At 44.2% G+C, this 22,157-nt stretch overlaps 1 protein-coding gene across 3 annotated transcripts in view; it reads left to right on the top strand.

The window, feature by feature from the left end:
• MMEL1 (membrane metalloendopeptidase like 1) overlaps positions 1-22,157 on the top strand; it is a 1,408,056-nt gene that overhangs the window by 1,093,008 nt on the left and 292,891 nt on the right. For all 3 annotated transcript variants that reach the window (XM_069610215.1, XM_069610216.1, XM_069610217.1), the window contains exon 8: positions 10,697-10,762. In XM_069610215.1, coding sequence (XP_069466316.1) covers positions 10,697-10,762 — 66 coding nt within the window. The remainder of the gene's footprint in view (positions 1-10,696; positions 10,763-22,157) is intronic.

Below are 22,157 nucleotides of genomic sequence, written 5' to 3'. Positions count from 1 at the left end.
CCATAGACAGGAATACTAGACTCAGAGCTAGATTAGCCAAAATCCACGAGCCACTCGCCCGTTCCTTGCCCACCACAACGAGACCTAGCACCACTCCCACCAACCCCACCAACTTCAAACTTGAATCATCTCTGAACCACCTTAAGAAAATACCCACCTCACCCCACTAACCAGAGAAATACTAAACCCATACAGAAGTTGTCAGCCTCTACTTCCACTATACCCTTAGCAAGCCCCCAAATCAAGAGAGCGTTAAACAACGCCAGATCCCTAGTAGCTCACGCAACTGAAATTGCAGACTTAATTATTAATGAAGACCTAGACCTCCTTGTCATGACAGAGACCTGGCTCCATCTGGCAGGAGGCCCCATGCTTATGTTAGCAGTCCCTGATAATTGCACTGTCTTGGGACAAGACCGACCTAACTCCAGAGGAGGCGGTGTTGCCATCATTCATAAATGTAGCCTTACTATTAGAGTAGCTACCACCATCAGCGTCCCCTCTTGCAAATTACTCTCAAAGTTCCCATTACCAACACCCAAACCCTTAACATCCATTTGATCTATCGCCCTCCAGGCCCATTAGGTACATTCGATGAGGATCTTAACACTATCCTATCGACTAACCTAAAAAACTCTACACAGGTGCTTACCTTGGGAGACTTCAATTTGGGCTTCAACGACCCCGACGACCAAGCCGCCATCACCACGCTGAACACCCTGACTGAATTAGGATTTACTCAAAGAAGCCTACAACCCACCCATGACAAGGGGAGAATACTTGACTGGGTGGCCGACTATAATTGCCTAGCTAACATCACTGACATCTCTCCACTAGCCTGGACCGACCACCACCTGGTATCATTCCTGCTGTCCACCACCAGACCCCCTCCTATGCAGTCTAGTAGGGCCCCACCCACTCTCACGAGAAACAAAAAGAGCATCACGGCGGAGAGACTCATCCCCAACCTTCTCCCCACACTTAACTCACTCCCTGACAACCTGAATCCTGAGAGCCTAGTCGTGGAATATAATAAAATTATGTCCACCTCCCTGGACTTAATCGCCCCTCTCAAACTTAGGTCAAGCAAGCCCAAAACACACTTGAACAACTGGTACACACCATTCCTCAAAAGCTTAAGACAGAAAAAAAGAAATTGTGAAACTATTTGGAAAAGAGACCCATCAGTAGCCAACAAAATCAAATTCACCAAACTAGCGGCCATGTATAAAAAAGAAATCATCTTAACCAAACGCACATCCTTTGACTCCCGCATCTCCCAAGCCAGTTCAAACATGAAGGAACTATTTTCTATTCTGAAAGAAGTGGAAACCCCTATAGCACCCTATAGCACCACCAGACAACAGAGAAGCAGACTACAAGTGAACATACCCGATTCAATTTCACAAAAGTGACCATCCTCGAAGTCGAGAAAATCATCTTGTCACTGAAGCCTTCTAACTGCCAGGGAGACCTATGCCCAGCTCAGTTTATAAAAGACACTGCCCGTGACCTCTCCCCATTTATCACAAAGTTAATCAATGCCTCCTTCGCCACTGGGTCCATCCCAACTAATCTAAAACAATCCTGGGTTCTACCTTTACTAAAAAAAACCTACTCTTGACCCAGCTACCCCCACTAATTACAGACCCATAACAATGCTACTGTTCCTCCTGAAAATCCTGGACAAGGTAGCCTATGTTCAAATACAGAAGCACTTGGAAGAACACCACCTGTTAGGAGCCAGACAATCAGGCTTCCGACCCCAACATGGGACTGAGACAGCTCTCATCGACCTTAAAACACAGATCGATCTGCTCAGAGACAATTGCCAAGCAGCGTTACTCCTCCTCCTTGACCTCTCTGCAGCTTTCGACCTGGTCGACCACTCGGTCCTTTGCACCCACCTACACACCGCTGCCCATTTTTCCCCCGAGGCCATTACATGGATTAGATCCTTCCTCGATGGCAGAACCATGAGGGTTTTTTCGCCCATAGATGCTGCAGACCCTATACCCATCACCTGTGGCGTACCTCAGGGCTCCTGTGTCTCCCCTACACTGTATAACATATTCACCAAGCCCCTTTTCAATGATCTGGATCATCTCGGTATCACCTACACTAACCATGCAGATGGTACTCAGATCCTCCTTCCGCTTTCTAGAGATTATGGAAAGGATTTGGCCTTGGTGAATAGGGTTTACATCATCATCCAGGCATGGATGGCCACCCATGGTCTATGCCTGAATGATGATAAAACTGAACTCATCACCTTGGGTACCACTGCCAGCCTAAAGAAATTAAGCCCAGCTTACTCCTCCTTCATGATTGATGGCAACATCATCAGAGTGGGACATGAAGTCAAAACACTGGGCTTCTACTTGGATTCCAACTTCTCCTTTAATAGACAAGCGAACTCACTAGCCTCCTCCACGGCTTACACGTGCAAATTGATCCGCACAGCCAAACCCTTTCTATCCGTCACCAGCAGCCTAACCTTGGCCAGAGCCCTCATACTATCCCGCTTCGACTACTGTAACGCGTTTTATCTTGGATCCTCCAAAGCCATTACTAGCAAGCTTCAAGCCCTCCAGAATAATACACTTAGAGCGGCTTTGGGCATCTCCAGAAGAGACCACATAACAGTATACAGCCAGCAGAACAATTGGACCCCCATTAAAGACAAAATCTCCCTTAAGACTGCCTCACTCACCCACAAGTCCCTTAATAACGTGGCCCCCATCTACTTGACAGACAGATTTCACAGACTGACATCCTCTAGACCGACAAGGTTAGCATATAGAGACTGCCTCTCCGTCCCTAACTACAAACGCTCTACCATAGGAGGCAACAGCTTTCCAGTGAAAGCAGCGAAACTGTGGCACTCCCTACCACCCACTCTTAGAATGGACTTACCCTACCAAAACCTCCGCTCCAAGTTGATGTCTTGGCTGAAGACAGCCGCCATCTAAACATACTGAACTAGGACGCCTCTCCCTCCTTTCATCCGATTATGCAATTGTTAACTGTACATATGTATATACTGTGTGCTCTCCTACATTATTACTGCGTATATGCCATGTACATATTTTATTGTCTGTAACTAAGCTTCGCAAATTCTTGTATCTGCTGCGCCCTGTTACCCTCGGCTATTCCAGCGCATTACAAATAATAAACCTAAACCTAGTTTAAATTGAAACCATCCGCTTCACTACCAAAGCTTGTGGCCCATGGAAATGTGCATCTGTTACTGGATGGTGTTACACCAGAATAATTCTGAGTCTACATAACCGGACAAACTCAATAAAATGTCAAGGGACTGGTTTATTAGCAATTAGCTAAAACAGGGAGTTTACAACAAACATCAATGGACATACGATCATTCTCTCAGCGTTTTCCACATGAAATACAATGATTTACCTCTTTATGCATCAGAATGACATCACGCTACGTGGCAATAATGAAAAACCTATCAAAGGTTAGCATTGGTTAAGGGACACGTCTATACAATCATATAGGAGCTAGGTTTGTTCTTGGCCATCAGATATCAGGTGCACAACCTCTTTATATGTGTCATTTAGGAAAAAACAGATACACAATTTTTTATTGGGGTCTCATGCTCTAAGGTGCTACTTTACATGGACTAATGCAATTGGTTTGGCACACTTGGGCCAAGTCTGGAACATTTGGTTCAATTAGCATCACATAACCCCAGACCCAGGTGCAAGTAGATAGGATATGAAACTGTCCTACCGCCCAATTAGCCCAACATCTCTCATCACTCATACCTTGTGCCATGAAATTCTCATTTTACTTGACCTTGCAGAGTATTCTTGTCCAAGGAATGCAACAGGAGTGAAGGCACTCGCTACTGTGTCTGGAACTCCATGTCCAAGCCCTATTTTCAGCTTTGGCTCACATGACAAGAGACCGTGATTCTGTTCATTCTGCAAGCTTTTAAACATTTTAATGAATTAAGACTTGGCTTCTTCTGTGTTCTTTCTTGCACCTTAATGTGAGAGGTTTCATCCTCTGCACACATGTTCCTCTTCAGCGTACTTAGCTGACCACGACTTCTCAGTTCTTGACTTCTGGCCAGACAGCCTCCCAACGCAGCTCTAAAAACATGCTATTCTACTGTGACACAGCCTTTCATTTTATCTTCATGATTCTTTGGCTGATTTATTTCATGATACTAAATCCGCTTTCTGTACAATGGCTGCTCCACCTGTATTCAATTCACTACTTATAGCTAGCCTATACGATGACCTGATCTTTCTTGCGTTTCAGCGTATGTACATTCACTATACTTCTGATTTCTGCAGCACTTTTACGGTGTAATTGTCTTCTTTTAAACTTTTAAGGTTCACTTGATTCTTTACTTCATAATTTCTCCTTAGGATTCATACATTGTCTTCATTCAGTATTTCAGGACTTTGTGCACACTTTTTATGATGTCATCATTCCATTTTCTTAGCTCTTTATCATATTGTTTCAGGCTGTCATCAACCTGATGGTACATTCGATATGGTTGTCTTTATGGCTACCTTCTTCCAATTACTCGCTGCGGAATTGGTACAATAGCTGGTCTAAGACAGAGCACAGTCTCATGTCTCCAACACTGCGGAGGTGGGGGGGGGGCAGGATCTTCTGCAGATGTGTACGTCAGTGTACATCTGCTACTCTACAATACATTGAATAAGTCACACACAGGACATCTGGATGCATCCATCACATTTATATATTTTAAAGAGTCTATTTCTGATGTGTAAACAATATGTACATCACAGCTTTACAAATCATCCAGGTTGCTAGTAGTTTTTATATTTGACATCACAAGTGGCTTCCCAGTGTGCCCTTTTACAAGCATTTAAGTTCTCTAGTGATTGTTAAATGCATCGAGGCCAATTTATTGTAAAACTATCATTTCACAAAAATGATGTGTGGGCTACATCAAGTGCTGCAGATGGCAAACAAAAGCTTTTGCACTGTATGCAAATGTTTATGCAGAGAACTAATTGGTTGAAGTGCTATCTGGAATGCCCTTATTTTAAGAGGACAATAGCCCTATCAGCAATTAATGTAATGTGGTAAACTGCTTTTGCATGCGGAAATGAGAAATTACACGGTGACAGTACATTTCAACATACAAAAACACCAAATTGATTCTGATCACATTTCACTGAAACTATGTGGGCAGGTTTCGAGATATCCGGGGAAGTCAGTAAGTAACACCTTTCAATGGTACGTTTAGGAGTAAATATGCCCAGAAGAGTACTTCACCGTATTCTGGTCACATGTCAAATTCATTTGACACATCACCAATACTGTCCTGCAGAAATTGCAAAACAAAAGAGGTGATGCTGGAAGGTTTAGAAATAATCTTAACCTCTGGCATTACTCTGGGCAACCCCTCAGACCATCGTTCTTCGACAAGCCATTACACAGGGGGAAAGACCATGGAGCCTCATCATGAGTTGGGCGGTATCCCTGGTGGTATTACTGCTGCGGCTATTAGCGTTACCACCAAACCCTTCGGGTTAGCGCCAGATCACGGGTTTGGCAGAACGCTAAGTCCCCATTCCCCATTGGGCCCGTTCGGGAATTCCCCATTGGGCCCAATGAGGAATTTTCGGTGCTACTACTGCCGGCGGTATTGGCATGGCGGTAATAGCACTGAAAATTAGCAAAATCATGGTGGGTTTGCCCCCAACTCAGAGCTGGGGCTAAATCCTGCCAAACCCGTGATTTGGCGGATCCTTAGATGCGGTGGTAATAGCATTACTGCTGCATTTAAAGGTTACCTCCAAACTCGTGATGAGGCAGCATATGCAGATCAGGCTTGGTCCCTCCCCAAAAGGGGTAGTCTAGCCCAAACTGCTTGGTCACATTGAGTCTGCACAAGACCACAAGCGGATAGTTTTCTTTTCTTCCTTTTTCGACCAAAGATCAGCTCTGTGCAAGCCCCCATCAGAGAAAAATAAATGTAAAACATAAATGCCGCCTGCCATTAACATGGAAAAGGAACTAGGTCCCTTTTCAGATGACAGTGGCCATGGAGAACATGTTAAAAATTGCCGCCTTAGTCCCTTTTCTATTTCAATGATGGCAGCCAGACAGGCAGAGATAGCGAGCCAGAGCACAAGGCTCTGCTTCCGCTGGTAAGTTGCCATGGGGGAAGGGGGTATCAGATGATTTGTGGGGACAGTGGGGAGGCAACAAGGAGAGTCTCCCTGTTGCCTCCCCATGTTAGAAAATACAAAAGAAAAAAACATGCTCCACCCTGGAACAGCGTGCATGAATTGTGTATTCTCGCCCGCTGCTCCAGCCACCTGATTGGTTGGCTCACCCTTCCCTGGTGCGAATGAAAGATAAAGCGAGTAGTGTGAAACTTTGCTGAATGGCTCCAACCTTGATGTAAATTATTTGATAGCCATTCTCGATAAAGTGAAAGCTGCTTTGTACAATGGGCGCTGCAGCGACACAATTTATCAGTTTAAAAATTATCCATCCCTGTCGCACCTGGCTCATGAACCCAAAAAAAGAGGAATGGTGGCCCCCTTTTTGTACGTGCTTCCAAATCGTTTTTTTTAGATCCATTTTATTGCACCTTAGATGGAACTTGTTGCTGACTAAAGAGGTGCTGTTAGAAAGGAAAATGATTTGCAGTGGGGAGACTTATTTCCGATGTTGTAAGCAGAGCAAGGTAATAGAAACAACAAGGCGTTTACATTTGGAGGGCTCAGCTCGGTCTTTGGAAAGAATGGCTTACTTTAAGAAATTGCTGCTTTCAATAAATTGGGCGGATAGTGCGAATCTCTAGAAGAGATGCTTAAGTGCCATTAACGTCAGACAGGATTGCTGTGGCAGGTATTCGAAATTCTTTGAAGTTAGGCGAACCGCATGATCATAAGGGGACTGAACCTTAAATGGTATTGAGTTCTATTCCTCTTTCATCTTCCCTCCTTCTTTTAAATACTTGAGTTTTTAATCCCTTGTATTTTAGAAATGGATTTAAATTAATAAATGTATGTTTATAGATGGTTTAAATGAAATAGGATGTAATATGATAATACTGTTTTTATGTAATAGTGTTTTAATAGTTAATGAAATGACGAGTATGTTAATTAATGCTTTTAATTTCTTGTATAAAACAAAAAGAAAAAAAGAAACAGTAATGAGCGCTCAAAATAGTTGAAAGAGAGAAATTAAGGTTGATGTACAAATAAGTAATGTACAGCCTCATTCTGAAATACGTGAGAGCAGGCGCAAACTGACGTATCGGGCAATAGGGCAACGCATAAAGGGCGGATCTGCGTGATCTTCTGTCAAGTTCCGTCATGGAAAAGTCTGTGACGGAAAAGTTCGCTCCACCAAAGGTTCCCATGCGAACAAACATTGCACATCACTACATTAGCCACACACCCACCCACGCCCACAGCACACCGCCCACCCACACCCTCATCACACCCCCACCCACACCCCCAACATAAACAAACCCTACTTACCTTTTCTTCAGGCTGTCTCCCTGCGGCGCCAGTTCCCTTTCACTTCCGTGATCGGGAAACGGCGCCGCAGGGACCTTTTTCTTTTTTTTTTTAACGGAAGGCTGCAGGGGTTTCCCCCGCAACCACCGCTCACTATACTGTTAAGTATAGTGAGCGGGGCATCACGGGGGACAACCCTGCAGCCCCTGTTTTTTTTTTTAATGTCGGATGTGCAGCGGGGTGTCTCCTCTAACCCCCACTCACCATACTGTATAGGGACACCCCCGCAGCCCCTGCAGTCTTTTTAACTTACCTTCAATGCCTGCTACCAGCAAAGGTTCGAACTTTTGGTGTTCGAACCTTTGGTTGTAGCATTTTTCAGACTTTTTGTGCGTTCTGACATTTTTTTTCAGTCCGTTCGTACAATTCCTAAAGGGCCAATACATCCAGCAAGTACATTAGTTTTAGTTCAGTTGGCACTTTACCACCACTTTAGTCTTACCTTCTGGTGCGTTAGTGCAACTTATTTAATTATGGCTAAAAGGTGGCGCTTTAGCACCAAAATTAGATTTGGCTCGTAGGTGGATCTTTAGCACCACCATTAGCTGTAGCATGTGGTTGACCCTTTAGCAACAATTATCGGATGCCAAGAATATGGTGAAGCTATATGGGATGTGACATGCAACAGGCAGTGAAAACTGAACAGCCCCAGGGAAGCAGGATAGGCTCAGGGAATGCTGTGATGCTGTTGTTCTCTCCTGTTGCCTTCTCAGTCGTTCTGTCCGAGAGCTGGGAGAAGGCCTATGTGCATGCTTAATCTGCCACGGGCTAACTGCATTAAGTATGGAACTGGTCTATTTCTGGGCACACTTTGCTTATTCTCTTCTATGCAGTGGAATTCAAATGCAGAAAATAATATGAGAACCTTTGACAATGTTCACTGTTTATTGCAAAACTGTTTGAAAGATACAATGGTTCCATGTGTTGAATGAAAAATTGGCGCAACTGTTTGATAATATTGCATTGACTAAATCTGAGAAAGAGCACTTTTTAAAAATATATTGTGCATTTATTTTATCTTGAATCTCCCTAACTATGCTATATTGGTCCCTGATCGAAATTCAGAATCATAATTTACTAAAAGCTAGTAAATTAGCAGAGCTGATTGACAACCTGATTCAGAGATCTGCGCATATCATACACGTTCTAATCCCTAAGCATCAGCTCAGCATTACATTTTATCAATGTAGATGACATTCGTTTTTTGTTTCTGTTTATTAATTTACATAGCATTTTAACCCAGAGCATTTTACATGAGAACAAAAGTGCAAATAAATTGGCAGATACCACAGTGATTATGGATTCAAAGTAAGAAGGTAATTGTTAAGAAAAGTACAAATGGAAGAAGAGTGGTTAAAGACTGGATAGTTAGGGGTAAGGGATTCCAATGCTTAGGGGGCAGTAATGAGAAAGCAAGATGGGGCACAGGGAGGTTTAGGTGTAGCGATTCAGAATGAAGAGAACGGGCTGTGACATACATAGAAATAAGGGAAGAAAGGTATGGGCGAGCAGCGGGCCATGAATACATTTTAAAACAATATGATAGGTTATTTATAACATGCCTAATACGGAGAGGTTTCTAAGCATGGATGCAGTTGCTCCGTGTCATCTTGCTCCCAAGACAAGCATGTTGCCCCTGAGCTATCCTCCTGAGACTTGAGATGCATGAGAAACAATGCATGAGAAACGATAGAGCAGGCGTGAATCAAAGGTAAGCCAGGAAATAGATGGACGTGAAAAAGATGAAAGTGAAAAGGAGATAGATGTTCAACTGGAAAGACAGAAAAGAGTACAAAAAGCAGAGATGAACAGCAGTAGTGAAAGCGTGATAGGACCAGAGAGGAGATTAAACATGTTTTGGTAGCTTGAAAGGACGTAAAGGGACGAGCTTTACAAATGTTAGAACGAGGATAGCAAGAAGAGCGAGACACATAAGAAATATGGTCCTGAAAGCAAAGAGAAGAGTCAAAGACAACTCGAAGATTTCATGCAGAGTGATTACTAGGAAGGATGCAAGGCAGAAGAGAAACAGATAGAAGCAGGAAAAGAACTAGAAGAGACCGAAGAAGCAGGACCAATATTATCTCTGTCTTGAATGCAATTAAGTGAAGAAAGTGTGAACAGGTCCAGGATTAGACCACCAGGAGACAGGAACAAATAGTTGAATAAAGGTTTTAGAGAAAGGAGGAAAGGAGGCACATATTTCTAGATAATTTGCCTAAATAAGAGATGACAAGCCAAGCAACTTAATAGTATAGCCACGAGAAGAAGCATAGTGGGGGAGAAAATAAGAGTATCAAGAACAGAGCCTTGCGGAATACCGAGAGGAAACATGTCAGAAAACGTAGCTGCTAAAGACACTGAAAACGAGTTATCAGAAAGAACCACAAATTGGAACCACAGATTTGCAGAATCATAGAATCCAAGAGATGAGAGAGCTGCTAATAGCAAATAGTGAACAGAATCAAAGACAGCGCATAAGTCAAAAAGAATAGGAATAGAAGATTGTTTGACATGACAAGCAGAAATAATAGAATCAGTGACAGATAGAAGTGCATTTTCTGTGGAATTAAGAGAACGGAAGCCAGACTGAAGTGGAGAAAGAAGACAGTTGTGGTCAATTATAGGTAGAGACCTCAATGTAAACAAAACATTCTAGGATTTCGGATAAGTAGGATAGAAGTGGTACAGGACAGTAGCTAGTTGGAGTGGATATACCAAGAGTAATGTTTTTCAAAATGGGTAGGATAACAGCTTGCCACAAAGATTCATGATAATAACACATTGTATTATACTCCTAAGAAATATTGGTGGCACAGTACTATAGAATGATATAAACACCTAATTATTATTCCATAATGAAATGCTGTCACTAGACTTGTTGAATTTCAGAATTAAAAATGTTATTGGTTGAGATATCATATATAAACAAAAGGTCAGAGTGGATTAGTAGGATTGCTTGTTTTAAAGAATTCTCTTCAATTTTCAAAGGTTTTTTTTCCACGAACAGACTTATTGTATGGAAGTCTATGCATTTAGGCATTTCTTGTCAAGTGCATTCATATTGTTATGAAACCCCTTCTGTACATTAGTACGCATTAATTGAGATATGATTAATTGCTATAAATGTGTCTTTTTTCTTTCTTTAGATTGACCAGCCAGTCTTGGGAATGCCTTCCAGAGATTACTATTTCAATGGGGGCAATTATCAGAGGGTAAGTACCTCCACACGGCTCTGTTGTTGAAAGGGGATATATTTCTAATGGCTTACCAGTAGTCTTGCATGGCAAATTTGATAAACAAACGAAGCAACCTATAGTAGAAATTGTAGGCGGGGTTTCTTTACTTCAAGGAATAAAGTGCTGGGTCCGTTGCAGGTGGATTTTGTTAGGGAAGCCAAGCAATATAGTGGCACAGTTCAGTGTAAGGGGATCCCATCAATCAATAAAATGACTGTAAATATTTTTAGAGTAACACAATTATACACTGATTCAGTCCAATGGGATGTGCTAATGGATACTCAAAGCATAGTCATGGATGCAGTTTTGTCTACCATACACAACCCAACAATGAATGGCTAAAGACATTACGAGATGTCATAGGTTCTAAAATGTTAGTTTGATACAGGTCTAGTAAATGTAAAGTTGTGTGATTGCACTGGTTTCGGGATTGATCTTTCATTGTCAGCGTTTCATGATCAGTGTTTGAAAAATAGTGCAAAATGGTCAGAAAACAATGGTAGTAACATTTCAAAAAGGGGAACTTTCAGTGGTAATTTAAATATGATGGTTATTTAATACATGTTGAGTTGTAAAATAAAAAAAAGACTCATTAGCCAAGAAACAGAAACAAACAATTGGATCTTGCAGAATTTGCAAAATTAGCAAATAACTTCATATTTATCCTTTGAAATATAATGCTATTGGTAATGTTTATTGTGTACATTGTGATATCCATAATAAGCAGTTGTAGAATGCATTTCAAAACTAATTTTGCATATTTAATTAGTAATCCTCTGTAGTTTGAAGCACTTGCACCTTTAGGTTAATTTTGCCTTTGTAAATCGCCTGTTGTGTTTCTCTTTCTTTTGTTTTGTCACTGGTATATGGCCTAATATTTGAACACCATTATAACCTGGCTCACTACTTGTTCTTATCTTTATGCTATTGTACTTCTCTATTGTTTCTTTTTCTCAAAGTGCATCATTCACCTTGCAGAGATATCTTAACACTATTGATGATGTTACATGTTATATATGAAACCTTTCAGTGGGGGTGCTATGAAGGAGAGGTAGACTATAAACACATATGTAAATATATACTAAAAATATGAGTTCTCTCCACTGCACCCCTATCCCATTGATGCTGGGATGTTTTCTGACCAGGGAGACAAACTCCTGCATAGCATGTTAAAAAGGTAGTTGGGAAGGAGGGTGCCCGGATGTAGTGGGTGAAGTTTCTATCTCCTTCTTCTTTACAACAGTTCATTTGAAAAAGCACTTTACACAAAAATGTATGCATTGAATGGCTTCAGGCTTTGAATATAATGTGAATTATAAACCAACCAAGGTTTGATAAAAAAAAAAAAACATTTCAGGTAAAACCCCTTTTTTTACGCATTCATTTGTCTTGCCTTGTGTTTCTATCTGTGGGTGCTTAGATACCAATCCTAATTGTGGCCACAATCATGTCTGCTAATGAGGTTTACTGCTACAGTTGGGTCACAATGGTTATACTTTGTATTTGCTATTCTAAAATGTCAAGCTATTGATTGTCATGTGTGATAACCTGATAAAAAAAAAAGTTTCAATCATAAAATCGGACCTGGTGGGCGGAACGCACCCGCTCACAGACTTTTACGGTAGCACTGGCACCATTATGAATGGTGCCGATACTACCGTCCTCCCCATTCCCATTGAGTCCTTTGGGACTCGAATGTAAATGGGGAGTTACTTTTTCTGGCGCCTGGCTCCCGGGACCGACAAAGCCAGGTGCCAGGAAAAAAAACAACTCCGGTGGCAGCCGTACCGTTTTTGCCGGCACGGCTACTGCCGGAGTCGTAATGAGGCCCTAAGTCTAAAAATAGAGTGTATCTGAAATAAAAACTGTGAAAAGAGTCTTGGGTTTTATGTTTCACAAAAAGCAGAGAGAGTAGGCTTCTGCATACCAACGGATAAGTTAGAGAATAGAATATATTGTGAAAAGGCACATGCTTTGTCCTTCTGATAAAAAACTCCTAGCTGATTTTTTTATTCTATTGCTGAATTTAAACCCTTCTAGAACCCTCACCTGAAAGATTTATATGTCATATCAAATCCCTTCTCTGCATCATGAGGGGGAGTAACTTTGGCCTTATCCATGTATTACTATTGTGTTCCACTTGCTCTCTTAAATGGTGAAGGGATGACTTTTAACAAGGGCATAGACCACATGTATGCTGAAGGAGTGTGACCTTTTATTGGATTTTTGGGGGCAGTAGAAAAGGATTGGAAAATACCCCTGCCAGGAGACACTAACAGGGACAGGAGTGTCTTTGAAAATGCTGTAGGCAACCTAACTTCACAGTGTGCCCTCATATTATTGTGGCACCGATTTTGGATATTATGTGGGTGTCCTTCACATGTCCCTGTCTTGCTAGTCAGATTTAGGTCCATTAACCTCTGGGCAAACAGCGGAAAGGCCCTCGTTTGGGCCTCATTTGTTCCCTTATATAATTCTTCTGGTCAGCCGTGCCTACAGCTGCCGGCCTTCCCACCAACTCCTGCACTCAGTGGAAACCCAATCCTTCTGCATTGCTACCAACCGACATCCTCACAATATGGTTTTATAAGATTTAAAGGTCCCTTCACCAACAAGCTCATAAACACTCATAACATGAAAGCAAACGCTCCACATCAGTGGGAACGCACTTAAAAGGTTTAGATAGGCTGGTGATTCTGGGATGTAACCCCTTAAGTGCTAAGGTTGAATATGTTTGTCCATAATTTCCATAAAGAATCATTGTAGGCCACGCCCAGATTCAAAGTTGAGTTTTAAACAAGAAAGCACCTGCATACAATATTTTGAAACTAGACTGCAGCATCTGGAATGTCCTCCCCGTTCAATCAAAATGGCTCCCGCACCTAGAATCTTCAAAATAGAACAGCCGACATTACTCTTTAGTCATGATCTTCGATAAAGCACCACCAACTGGCTCAATACAGAAACGGACCTACTCGAAACTCCATGGTCCTAAACACGCATATTAAGTACACTAGAAATAGACCTCACTATCTCCTACTTGACCACACGTAAACGATCTTTGATCCATCACCTCCCGACTTGATTTCACCATTTATCAGAATGAACATAGATGTGTTTATCCTCTACCCAGCCTATGTATAGTACTTCTCTGCCTATTGAATCTAGGCTTTTACTTAATGTCCATAAAAAGTAGCCATGCACAGGAATTACCAGCACGTTCCTAAAATGTCACCCTGGTGTGTTTTATGTCAGGCAGTAACAATGCAGCAATAAACCTTCCACTGCACCATGACTCCTAAGGGAGCTCTAGGGCACTGATGGAGATCCCAATTACCATTGTTAAATCTTGCCCTTAGACTGGACCTATTAGCTGGGAGTGCCTGCCGTAACGTAATTAGTACCTGAATCATGTTTGCTGCGTCCATTAGAAAGACCAGGATCGCACCAGCCGTTTATAATAACACTGCATGCACTGTGTTTGTCCAAGAATAATTGCATCTCATCCAATTTAGCATCCCCCCAAGAGCAGACTGTAGTTTTGGATGGACAATACAAGGCAATTCTCAAAAATAATTTGCACCCCCTAATAAGTAAACAGACACAGTAGAAATAGGATACTTACGGTCTGAAATCCCAGTCTCTAGGCAACTGCATTGCGCAAGAAGTCAATACTTGACTTACAAAAACCACGCTTGATGTTGTGCATAGCAATTTCATTGCAATTGATGATACTACCCTGTAAAATCATCCCTGTGACCTTGATTCTCCAGCAACTCCTAATTTTGGAAACGTTTGCTTTCTATTTGAAAAGAAGCAGAGAATGTGTTGGAATTTATTGGTATGACATTGAATATTCTACTTTGTAACTTTATCATCAAATACATTTTGAAAAAAAACGGATCTTTCTTCTGAACCTTAGAGTTGGAGGAGCTAGAAACAGTGGAAAGGGTGTGTGGTAAATTAAACTCCTACAATCACATCTAGAGGAGTTGGCCCTTAACATCAGAGGTAGGTACCTTGCAGCAGATGCTAAAATTCTCGAAGATTAAATCTGATCTATTGGAACCGAAAAAAGATTCCCAATTGAAATCCCTGTTCCAGGATTCACAATAGTGGATATGCAGTCCATGTGTTCTACAAAATGCATCAAACACATTGACTGACAACCGAGATCTGACCTTCATTGCTGAAGGTTATTATCAGACTCTCTCACAGTGAGGCTAAGTCTAACGAGGGAATCTGAACCTGAAAATTAGGTCAATTCTCAATGTTACGCAATAAAATGTCAATGGGCCTCATTACACGGAAGGCAGTGATCCAGGGTGCTATTAGCACCTTGGTCCATGCCGGTAAATTACTGGCACCGCCTTGGCGGAAAGGGGATTTACCGCCCCATTCCAAGGTTGGTGGGGCGGTAAATCCCCCTTCCGCCATTGCCCTTCCCCATTCCCATTTCTGCCCCATAGGGCTCTATGGGAATGGGGAAGGCGCTAATTACGGCACCGCAATTTTGCGGTGCCATAATTAGCTCCGAGGTCCCTTAGCGGGTTGGTTTTTAACGCCTGCAAAAAGCAGGCGTTAAAGCACCAACCCGCTAAGGGACCTCGTAGTAAGGCGGTAATGGTTAACGGTCACCGTTACCATTAACGGTGGCCGTTAACCATTACCGCCTTCCGTGTAATGAGGCCCAATATTCGTTATTTAGGAATTTGTACAGCGCCATATGCTGCTGTACCGCAGTTTCAGGGGCCATAAGGAGCAGCAGATGTAGCAGGAGACTTGAGATATTTGTAATTCATTTACTTCAGGGGGATGGAGGGTGCAGTTGTTGTTTTGAGGATTATTCTAACCCTATTTTGGGATGAGCCCACACAGTGCCAACACCTGGTGGAGCATTGACGGCTAGCCTTAGAAGTCTGAAAATCTCAGCTTCCTAAATATGGAGGCACACTGAGATCAGTGACCATGGAAGCTTCCCAGAGCTTCTCCGCCTTCGTTGACGTCCTTTGTTTTGCTTCCCAATTCTTCTGCTACTTCCACTTCCAGAGGAGCAAAGTAATAGTAGCACAATCTAGTAGCCGTAGCACATCTACAAAGTTTCTATAACAAATATGCATTAGTAAGATAAAGTATTTTTAAATGTCTATTTTAGACTATACACAAAAAAAAGTTTAACTTGGAATGCAATAACTTTATAAAATGATGCTATCTGCAGGTCTGTTCAGTTCCATGATTCCACTTAGGACCATTTTCACACAAAGATGAGGATCTCAGAATAGAGCAGCGGGTGTTCCTTTCTAAGCTGCCTGACTCTAGTAAATGTGTAGTTAACAAAATTCACAAAGTTGACTTAAGCGCTTAGACAAATGCTGTGCAGCTCTTCCCGCAAATAATGCTTTACAGTTTACCACATGAACATGACACTTCGGTATGTTAGGCATGCGTCATCCGTTTGTGTGTTGATCTGGAGCCTGCTGACATCAGTAATCCACAGTCCACTCATACCGGAAGCTCAACTCTTCAACACAGGCCACAAAGGTCAAGGGCCTGGAGAAAAGAGAAATTTGTCACACATCCATGTGGACCTCCGATAATGGGGTAAACGTATTTGGAACAGTGGCACCCAAATCCCCTGCTGTCCTGTGCCTAAGGAAAGCAATAAAGGGTCTGATATGACCTTCCTGTGCATTACCCCTAAACTTGTCCGCAAAGCTGGCAGAGGAGGAATTGCTTGGCATGCCCATGTATTATTTCAGCCTCCAAATCGAGAATATGGGATGTGTCCATAAATATAAAAATAATGCAAAATTGCGTGTGGGCGAAAAAAAAGGAGTATCTAAATGTCATCATCCTAGTGTGCACACTCAGAATGGTCAGATATGTGCAAGATTCACAATGCTTTTGCACAGTTTTATGAGAAAAATAAGCTCAAAAAGGTTTGGGAACAGGGTGCGCAATGGTCATTTTGTGAATGCATCGACTTTTTTGGCTGATGTTGCTACTGATCCAGATCTTGGAAGTTCTGCAAGAACACATTACGTATGCTCATCTCAAAAAGCTGTAAGGGTGCCCTGGAGTCAGGTGATTTTTCATACACCATGCTTAGAGAGCACACATATAACAGGATTCATAGCATTTATCAATTTCACGAATATTAATACCATGAAGCAGCTGTTATTAATTTAAGATGTGCAAGGTGAGTTTGCTCCTTCACCATTAAACTGGATTTGCTCTTGAAGATGAGAGGGAAACTGACATTGTATTGCTAATTCTAGTCGATCCTCTAAGTAATAGAAAGGAATGGAAGTGAATACGACATGTTGTTCCCGAAGGATAGCTCAGGGGCAACATGCTCGCCTTGGAAGCAAGAAGACACGAAGCACCACAAGTTCAATCCCCGGATCCATGCTCAGAAACCTCTGGGTGTTAAGTGCGTTATAAATAACCTATCATATCATGTGTTTTTTTTAATGCAATGAGCAGTGCAGTGATGGAGGAATAGGATATTACTTCTCTCTCAGGTCAGGCTTTTCCAAACATGTCCAGACTGTTTCTTGAACTCCTCAAATACATATACACCATAAATGGGAGCAGCATTTGGACATAGCAGTCATCACCGGTGTTTTGGGTTGAAGTAGGTTCATATGCTCTTAGACGCGCATCATTGCCAGATCACTGGTGAACCAGAGGGGAGGCAGTTTTGAACATAATTGAACAGTCTTATACACTCCATTACCTCCACGTCCACTCTTCCTCGTCCCAGTATTTAGCTCATGAAGCCCCTGCCTCCGACACAGGACCTTCTTTTATTTCTTTTTATTTCTATAACTCCTCCCCCACACCCACGTCACTTAGTTTAATTTTTCCTGCCTCTGGCAGGTTGGGCTTGTTTTTTCTTCTCGCCGTGGGGCGCTGGGGAGCTCCGAATGCTGGCACCCTGGTGGGGCTGTGTGGCGGGGCCTTTGGCTCCCTCAGGTGTGGCAAGACTCCTGGGTTCCCTGCGGGGCTTGGGACCCGGTCGAGTCAGGCTGCCTTGCCTGGTTTCTGCTGGGCTTTGGCCAGTGCAGGGCATCGTGGCCGGGTTCTTGGAAAACGGACCCGTGTTAAGGTAAGGCGCAAGCCTCCTTCAACGGCCAAGAAGTCTTCCTCTGGTGCTGGTCCAGTGACCAGCAGGTCTTTTCCTGGCTCCTCATCACATTCTTTTTGGAGGGCTGGGGGGGGTTGGGGTCCTCCAAGCTCTTCACGTCCTGGGCTGGCACCTAAGTCCTGACGGTTTGGAATTGCCGGTGGGTGGGAGGCTCCGGCAGTTTTTTCCAGTATGGGAAAGGTGGTGTTCCGACTCATGGGTTCTGGACACAGTGCAATGAGGTTATCGAGTGCATTTCCTGTCTCCTCCTGTCCAGCATTGCATGGTTCGGACTGTGGTTCCCAGGTCTCGGCTCAAGAGGTTGGCCATGGACGCCGCTCTCTCCGAATTAGTGTTGAAGGCGGCCATAATGCCCGTTCCTCTCCCTGTTCAGGGTCAGCGGTTCTACTCGTGGGTGTTCCTGGTCCCCAAACCTTCGGGAAGTACCGTCTAATTCTGGACCTCAAAGCCCTGAACTTCTTCGTCCAAAAGGAACACTTCAAAATGGAGACTTTACAGAACATTCTTCGGATGTTATTAAAGGGGGATTGGATGACATCTCTGGATCTCCAAGACGCTTATTACCACATGGCTCTCCGTCCCTGGCACATGAAGCTCTTCCGCTTTGCAGTGGGATCCCGACATTATCAGTTCACGGTGCTCCCGTTCGGACTGCGATCAGCCCCCAGAGTATTCACCAAGCTGGTGGCTCCCCTGGTGGCGCACTTACATCTGTGGGGCATTCAGATATTTCCCTAACTGGACGATTGTTTGATCAAAACGTCCTGCCGGCAGACTGTCATGTCTCATCTCCGATTGGTCTGCCAGGCATTGCAGGACTGGGGTTTCCTGGTGAACTGGCAGAAGTCTCAACTGGAGGCTTCTCAGGATCTAGTTTTCATTGGTGCACAGGTTTGCACCAGGATGGGGAGGGTGTTCCTGTCCCTGGAGAGGGTCCATCGCTTGTGGGCTGTTCTGGGCAGGGTTCTCAGGAGGCAGTATGTCCCGGCTTGCCTACTGCTGAAATTGCAGGGGCACATGGCTTCTTGCGTGTTTCTAGTTCCCTGGGCCATCTTCATCTTCGCCCCCTGGTGTCTTACCTTCTCTCCCACTGGCTCCCTTCATCTCAAGCTTTCGAGGCTTTGATTCCGATGTCCCCAGCGCTGCGGGTCCCTGCAGTGGTGGTTGATGGTTCCGTAACTACGGGCTGGGGTGTCCCTGATCATTCCTCCTGTGACCACACTTACTACCAACGCCAGTGGAAGGGGCTGGGGAGCTACGTTGGGGGTCCTCTCTGCTCAGGGGTTGTGGGATCCGGAAGAGAGCCATCGAACATCCAATTGGCGAGAGTTGTGTGCCATTCTCCGGGCTCTGGTGTACTTCAGGAGGTTGCTGGTGGGCCGGGCAGTTTTGGTCCGACGGACAGTACGACAGCTTTGGCTTACGTCAACCGCCAAGGGCGTTCCGGCCGCTCCTTGAATGCCCTGGCAGCTCAGATAGGTGCATGGGGTGAATCACATCTGGTGTCCCTGGTGGCTTTGCATATCAGCATATCAGGGGGGTGGACAATGTTCGGGTAGATCTTCTCAGCCGCCTGTTTCCCTCCTCAGTGGAACTGGTCCTGTCGACCCAGGTTTTTGCAGAGATCTGTGTCAGGTTCGGGACCCCTGTTCTGGACCTGTTTGCGTCTCCAGCCTAAGCAAAAGTTCCCCTCTTCTGCTCTCGTTTTCAGGCAGAGGGTGCGTGGGGGATGGACGCCCTCTCTGTGCAGTGGCCTCAGGGTCTCCTTTATGCTTGTCCACCTATTCCTCTTCTGCCCCGGGTGGTTCAGCGCATCAGAGTGTCCAGGGTGTTGTTGGCTCCGTTCTGTCCCCGCCAGAGTTGGTTCCCCTCTCTGTTGGAGCTTTGGTGCCAGGAGCCTTGGCTGGTTCCAAAGTGGCCTTGTCCCCTTCTGGGGGAGCTGCGGTTGGGGGTCAGCCAAATACAATGGGCAGTGTGGATATTGCGCGGGCTAGGCTGATATCTCAAGGGGTTTTTGGTCCTGTGGTAGAGTCCATAATGAATGCTCTTAGACCCTCCACTCTGAAGGCTTACGGCAGACATTGGAGCCATTTCCGGGACTGGTGTGGGCGGTCTGGGATACCTCCCCTGCGTTCTGGCCTCCCCGCTATCCTTCAATTCCTCTGGGATGGGTTTGACAAGGGCCTGGCGGTTTCCACGCTTCGCTCTCAGTGGGCCTCCATAAAATTCCTTTTAGGGGACTCTGATGGGCACTTGGATGGGGAGGTGTTGGTGGGGAAGTTGCTGAGAGGTTTTTCTTCTTCCCGTCCTTGTACTTATAAGGGGCTTCCTCCTTGGGATCTCCCTCTCGTCTTAAAGTTTCTTCAAGGGCCTCCTTTTGAGCCCATTTCCAAGATTGATATGAAACATCTGACGCTGAAGACTGCCTTTCTTATTGCCATAACTTCTGCCGTAGGCTTGCAGAGATTGGGGCTCTGTTATGTCACAACCCTTTCCTGAGAGTTCTGCCAGACTCGGTGGTGCTGAGGTGTGATCCGAAGTTTCTCCCTAAAGTTGTTTCTCGTTTTCACACCTCTCAGGATCTGGTTCTCCCTGCCTTTTTTCAAAACCCGCAAACGCCAGAGGAAGTGGCTTGGTATAACATTGATGTGCGGCGGGCGGTGTTGGAGTATTTGGCTAGAACTGCCCCTTTCCGCCACTCTGACAGTCTTCTGATTACTTTTGGCCCGGCTGGGGCTGGGCGTAAGGTCTCTGTAGTGTCCATTAGCCGATGGATCCGTGTTGTGGTTTCCATGGCCTATGTGGCTTCTGGCCTGCCTGTGCCTGCACGTTCAGGGGTGGTCCACCAGAGGTTTGGCGGCAAGGGGGGTTTCTCTACAGGAGATATGTAGAGCTTCCACTTGGGCTGATTAGAGCACCTTCATCAACCACTATAGGTTGAATGTCTCCCACTCAGGGGTTGGTTCCTTCGGGGTTGGAGTTTTGTCTGTGGGGATGTAAATTTGGAGTTATTAAAGGTGTGTGTTTCTGCACTGTTTTGACTCTGTGTCTCCTTGGGACCTTGTCCCCATTTGTTGCTTTGGTACACCTAATGAGGTAAGTACTGGGACGAGGAAGAGTGGACGTGGAGGTAATGCTCTGATTACTTACCAGTAATCTTCATTACACCTAGTCCTACTCTTCCTCGTCACAGTACTGACGACCCTCCTCACCCTCCCAGCGGGGAAGGTCCCATGCTACGGGTTGGTAATATGAAACTAAGTGACGTGGGTGTGAGGGAGGAGTTTTAGAAATAAAAAGAAATAAAAGAAGGTCCTGTGTCGGAGGCAGGGGCCGCATGAGGTAAGTACTGTGACGAGGAAGAGTAGGACTATGATTAATGAAGATTACCGGTAAGTAATCAGAGCATTCTTGCTACCAATGAGCTCACGTTAGTTAGATTTCCCCTCATATTATGAACCCTTTCACTGCCGGAGCTCAAGGCTTTCCTCTCTGAATTATGCCCTGAGAGCAGTGGCAGGGCTGATAATAACCAAGTGATTCTTTGTCCAATAGAAAGAGATAGTGAGAGCTTTTCAGAGTTAGACACCTAATGAGTCTCCATCACAGTCAACTGCTATATGTTACGTGCTATTTTTCGGGTATACACTATACAGAAGATACTTTAACCCGCATGCTCTTTTTTCGGGTAGGGTGTCAGCAGTCTTGGGGAACGAGTCATCATCCGCTTAAATTCCTACATTTAGCCTAGGCGACCAGTGCTCACCACCTGTCAAATGCTGCACCTCTTTCAAAAACTCACACCACCTATCAAAGTTTTGCCCCTCCTACACAACCAGTCCTCTTACATATTACTAATTCTTAATGTAATCTAAATAGATCTACAGTGCATAACTTACAGAACAATAGTCATCGGCAACCCACCAAATCACGTGTTGTCTTCGGTGAACACAATCACCAGACTTTTATTATCATTCTGGTATTTGTAGTCCTAGGTTTATTATGTGAACATAAGGAGTAATATTTGTTGAGACTTAAGCCTTTCCATCTTTCCACAATGGAATGGGGCATGTCGAAATGTGTCTCACTGCAAGATGTAAATTGTAAAATGATTGGAGTTCACTTCTACCACCTTTAAAACAGCACCTCTACCAACTCCCTGGTTATGTGTCTTTCTTTATCCCCAATCTTGCGTTAAATATTTGGCAGTGTTATGGGCAG

The sequence above is a fragment of the Ambystoma mexicanum genome, chromosome 8 (genome assembly GCF_040938575.1).
Source record: "Ambystoma mexicanum isolate Mex_15411 chromosome 8, UKY_AmexF1_1, whole genome shotgun sequence".
Taxonomy (NCBI): domain Eukaryota; kingdom Metazoa; phylum Chordata; class Amphibia; order Caudata; family Ambystomatidae; genus Ambystoma; species Ambystoma mexicanum.
The sequence above is the reverse complement of the archived record's forward strand: the minus strand, read 5'-3'. Positions and strand labels throughout refer to the sequence as shown.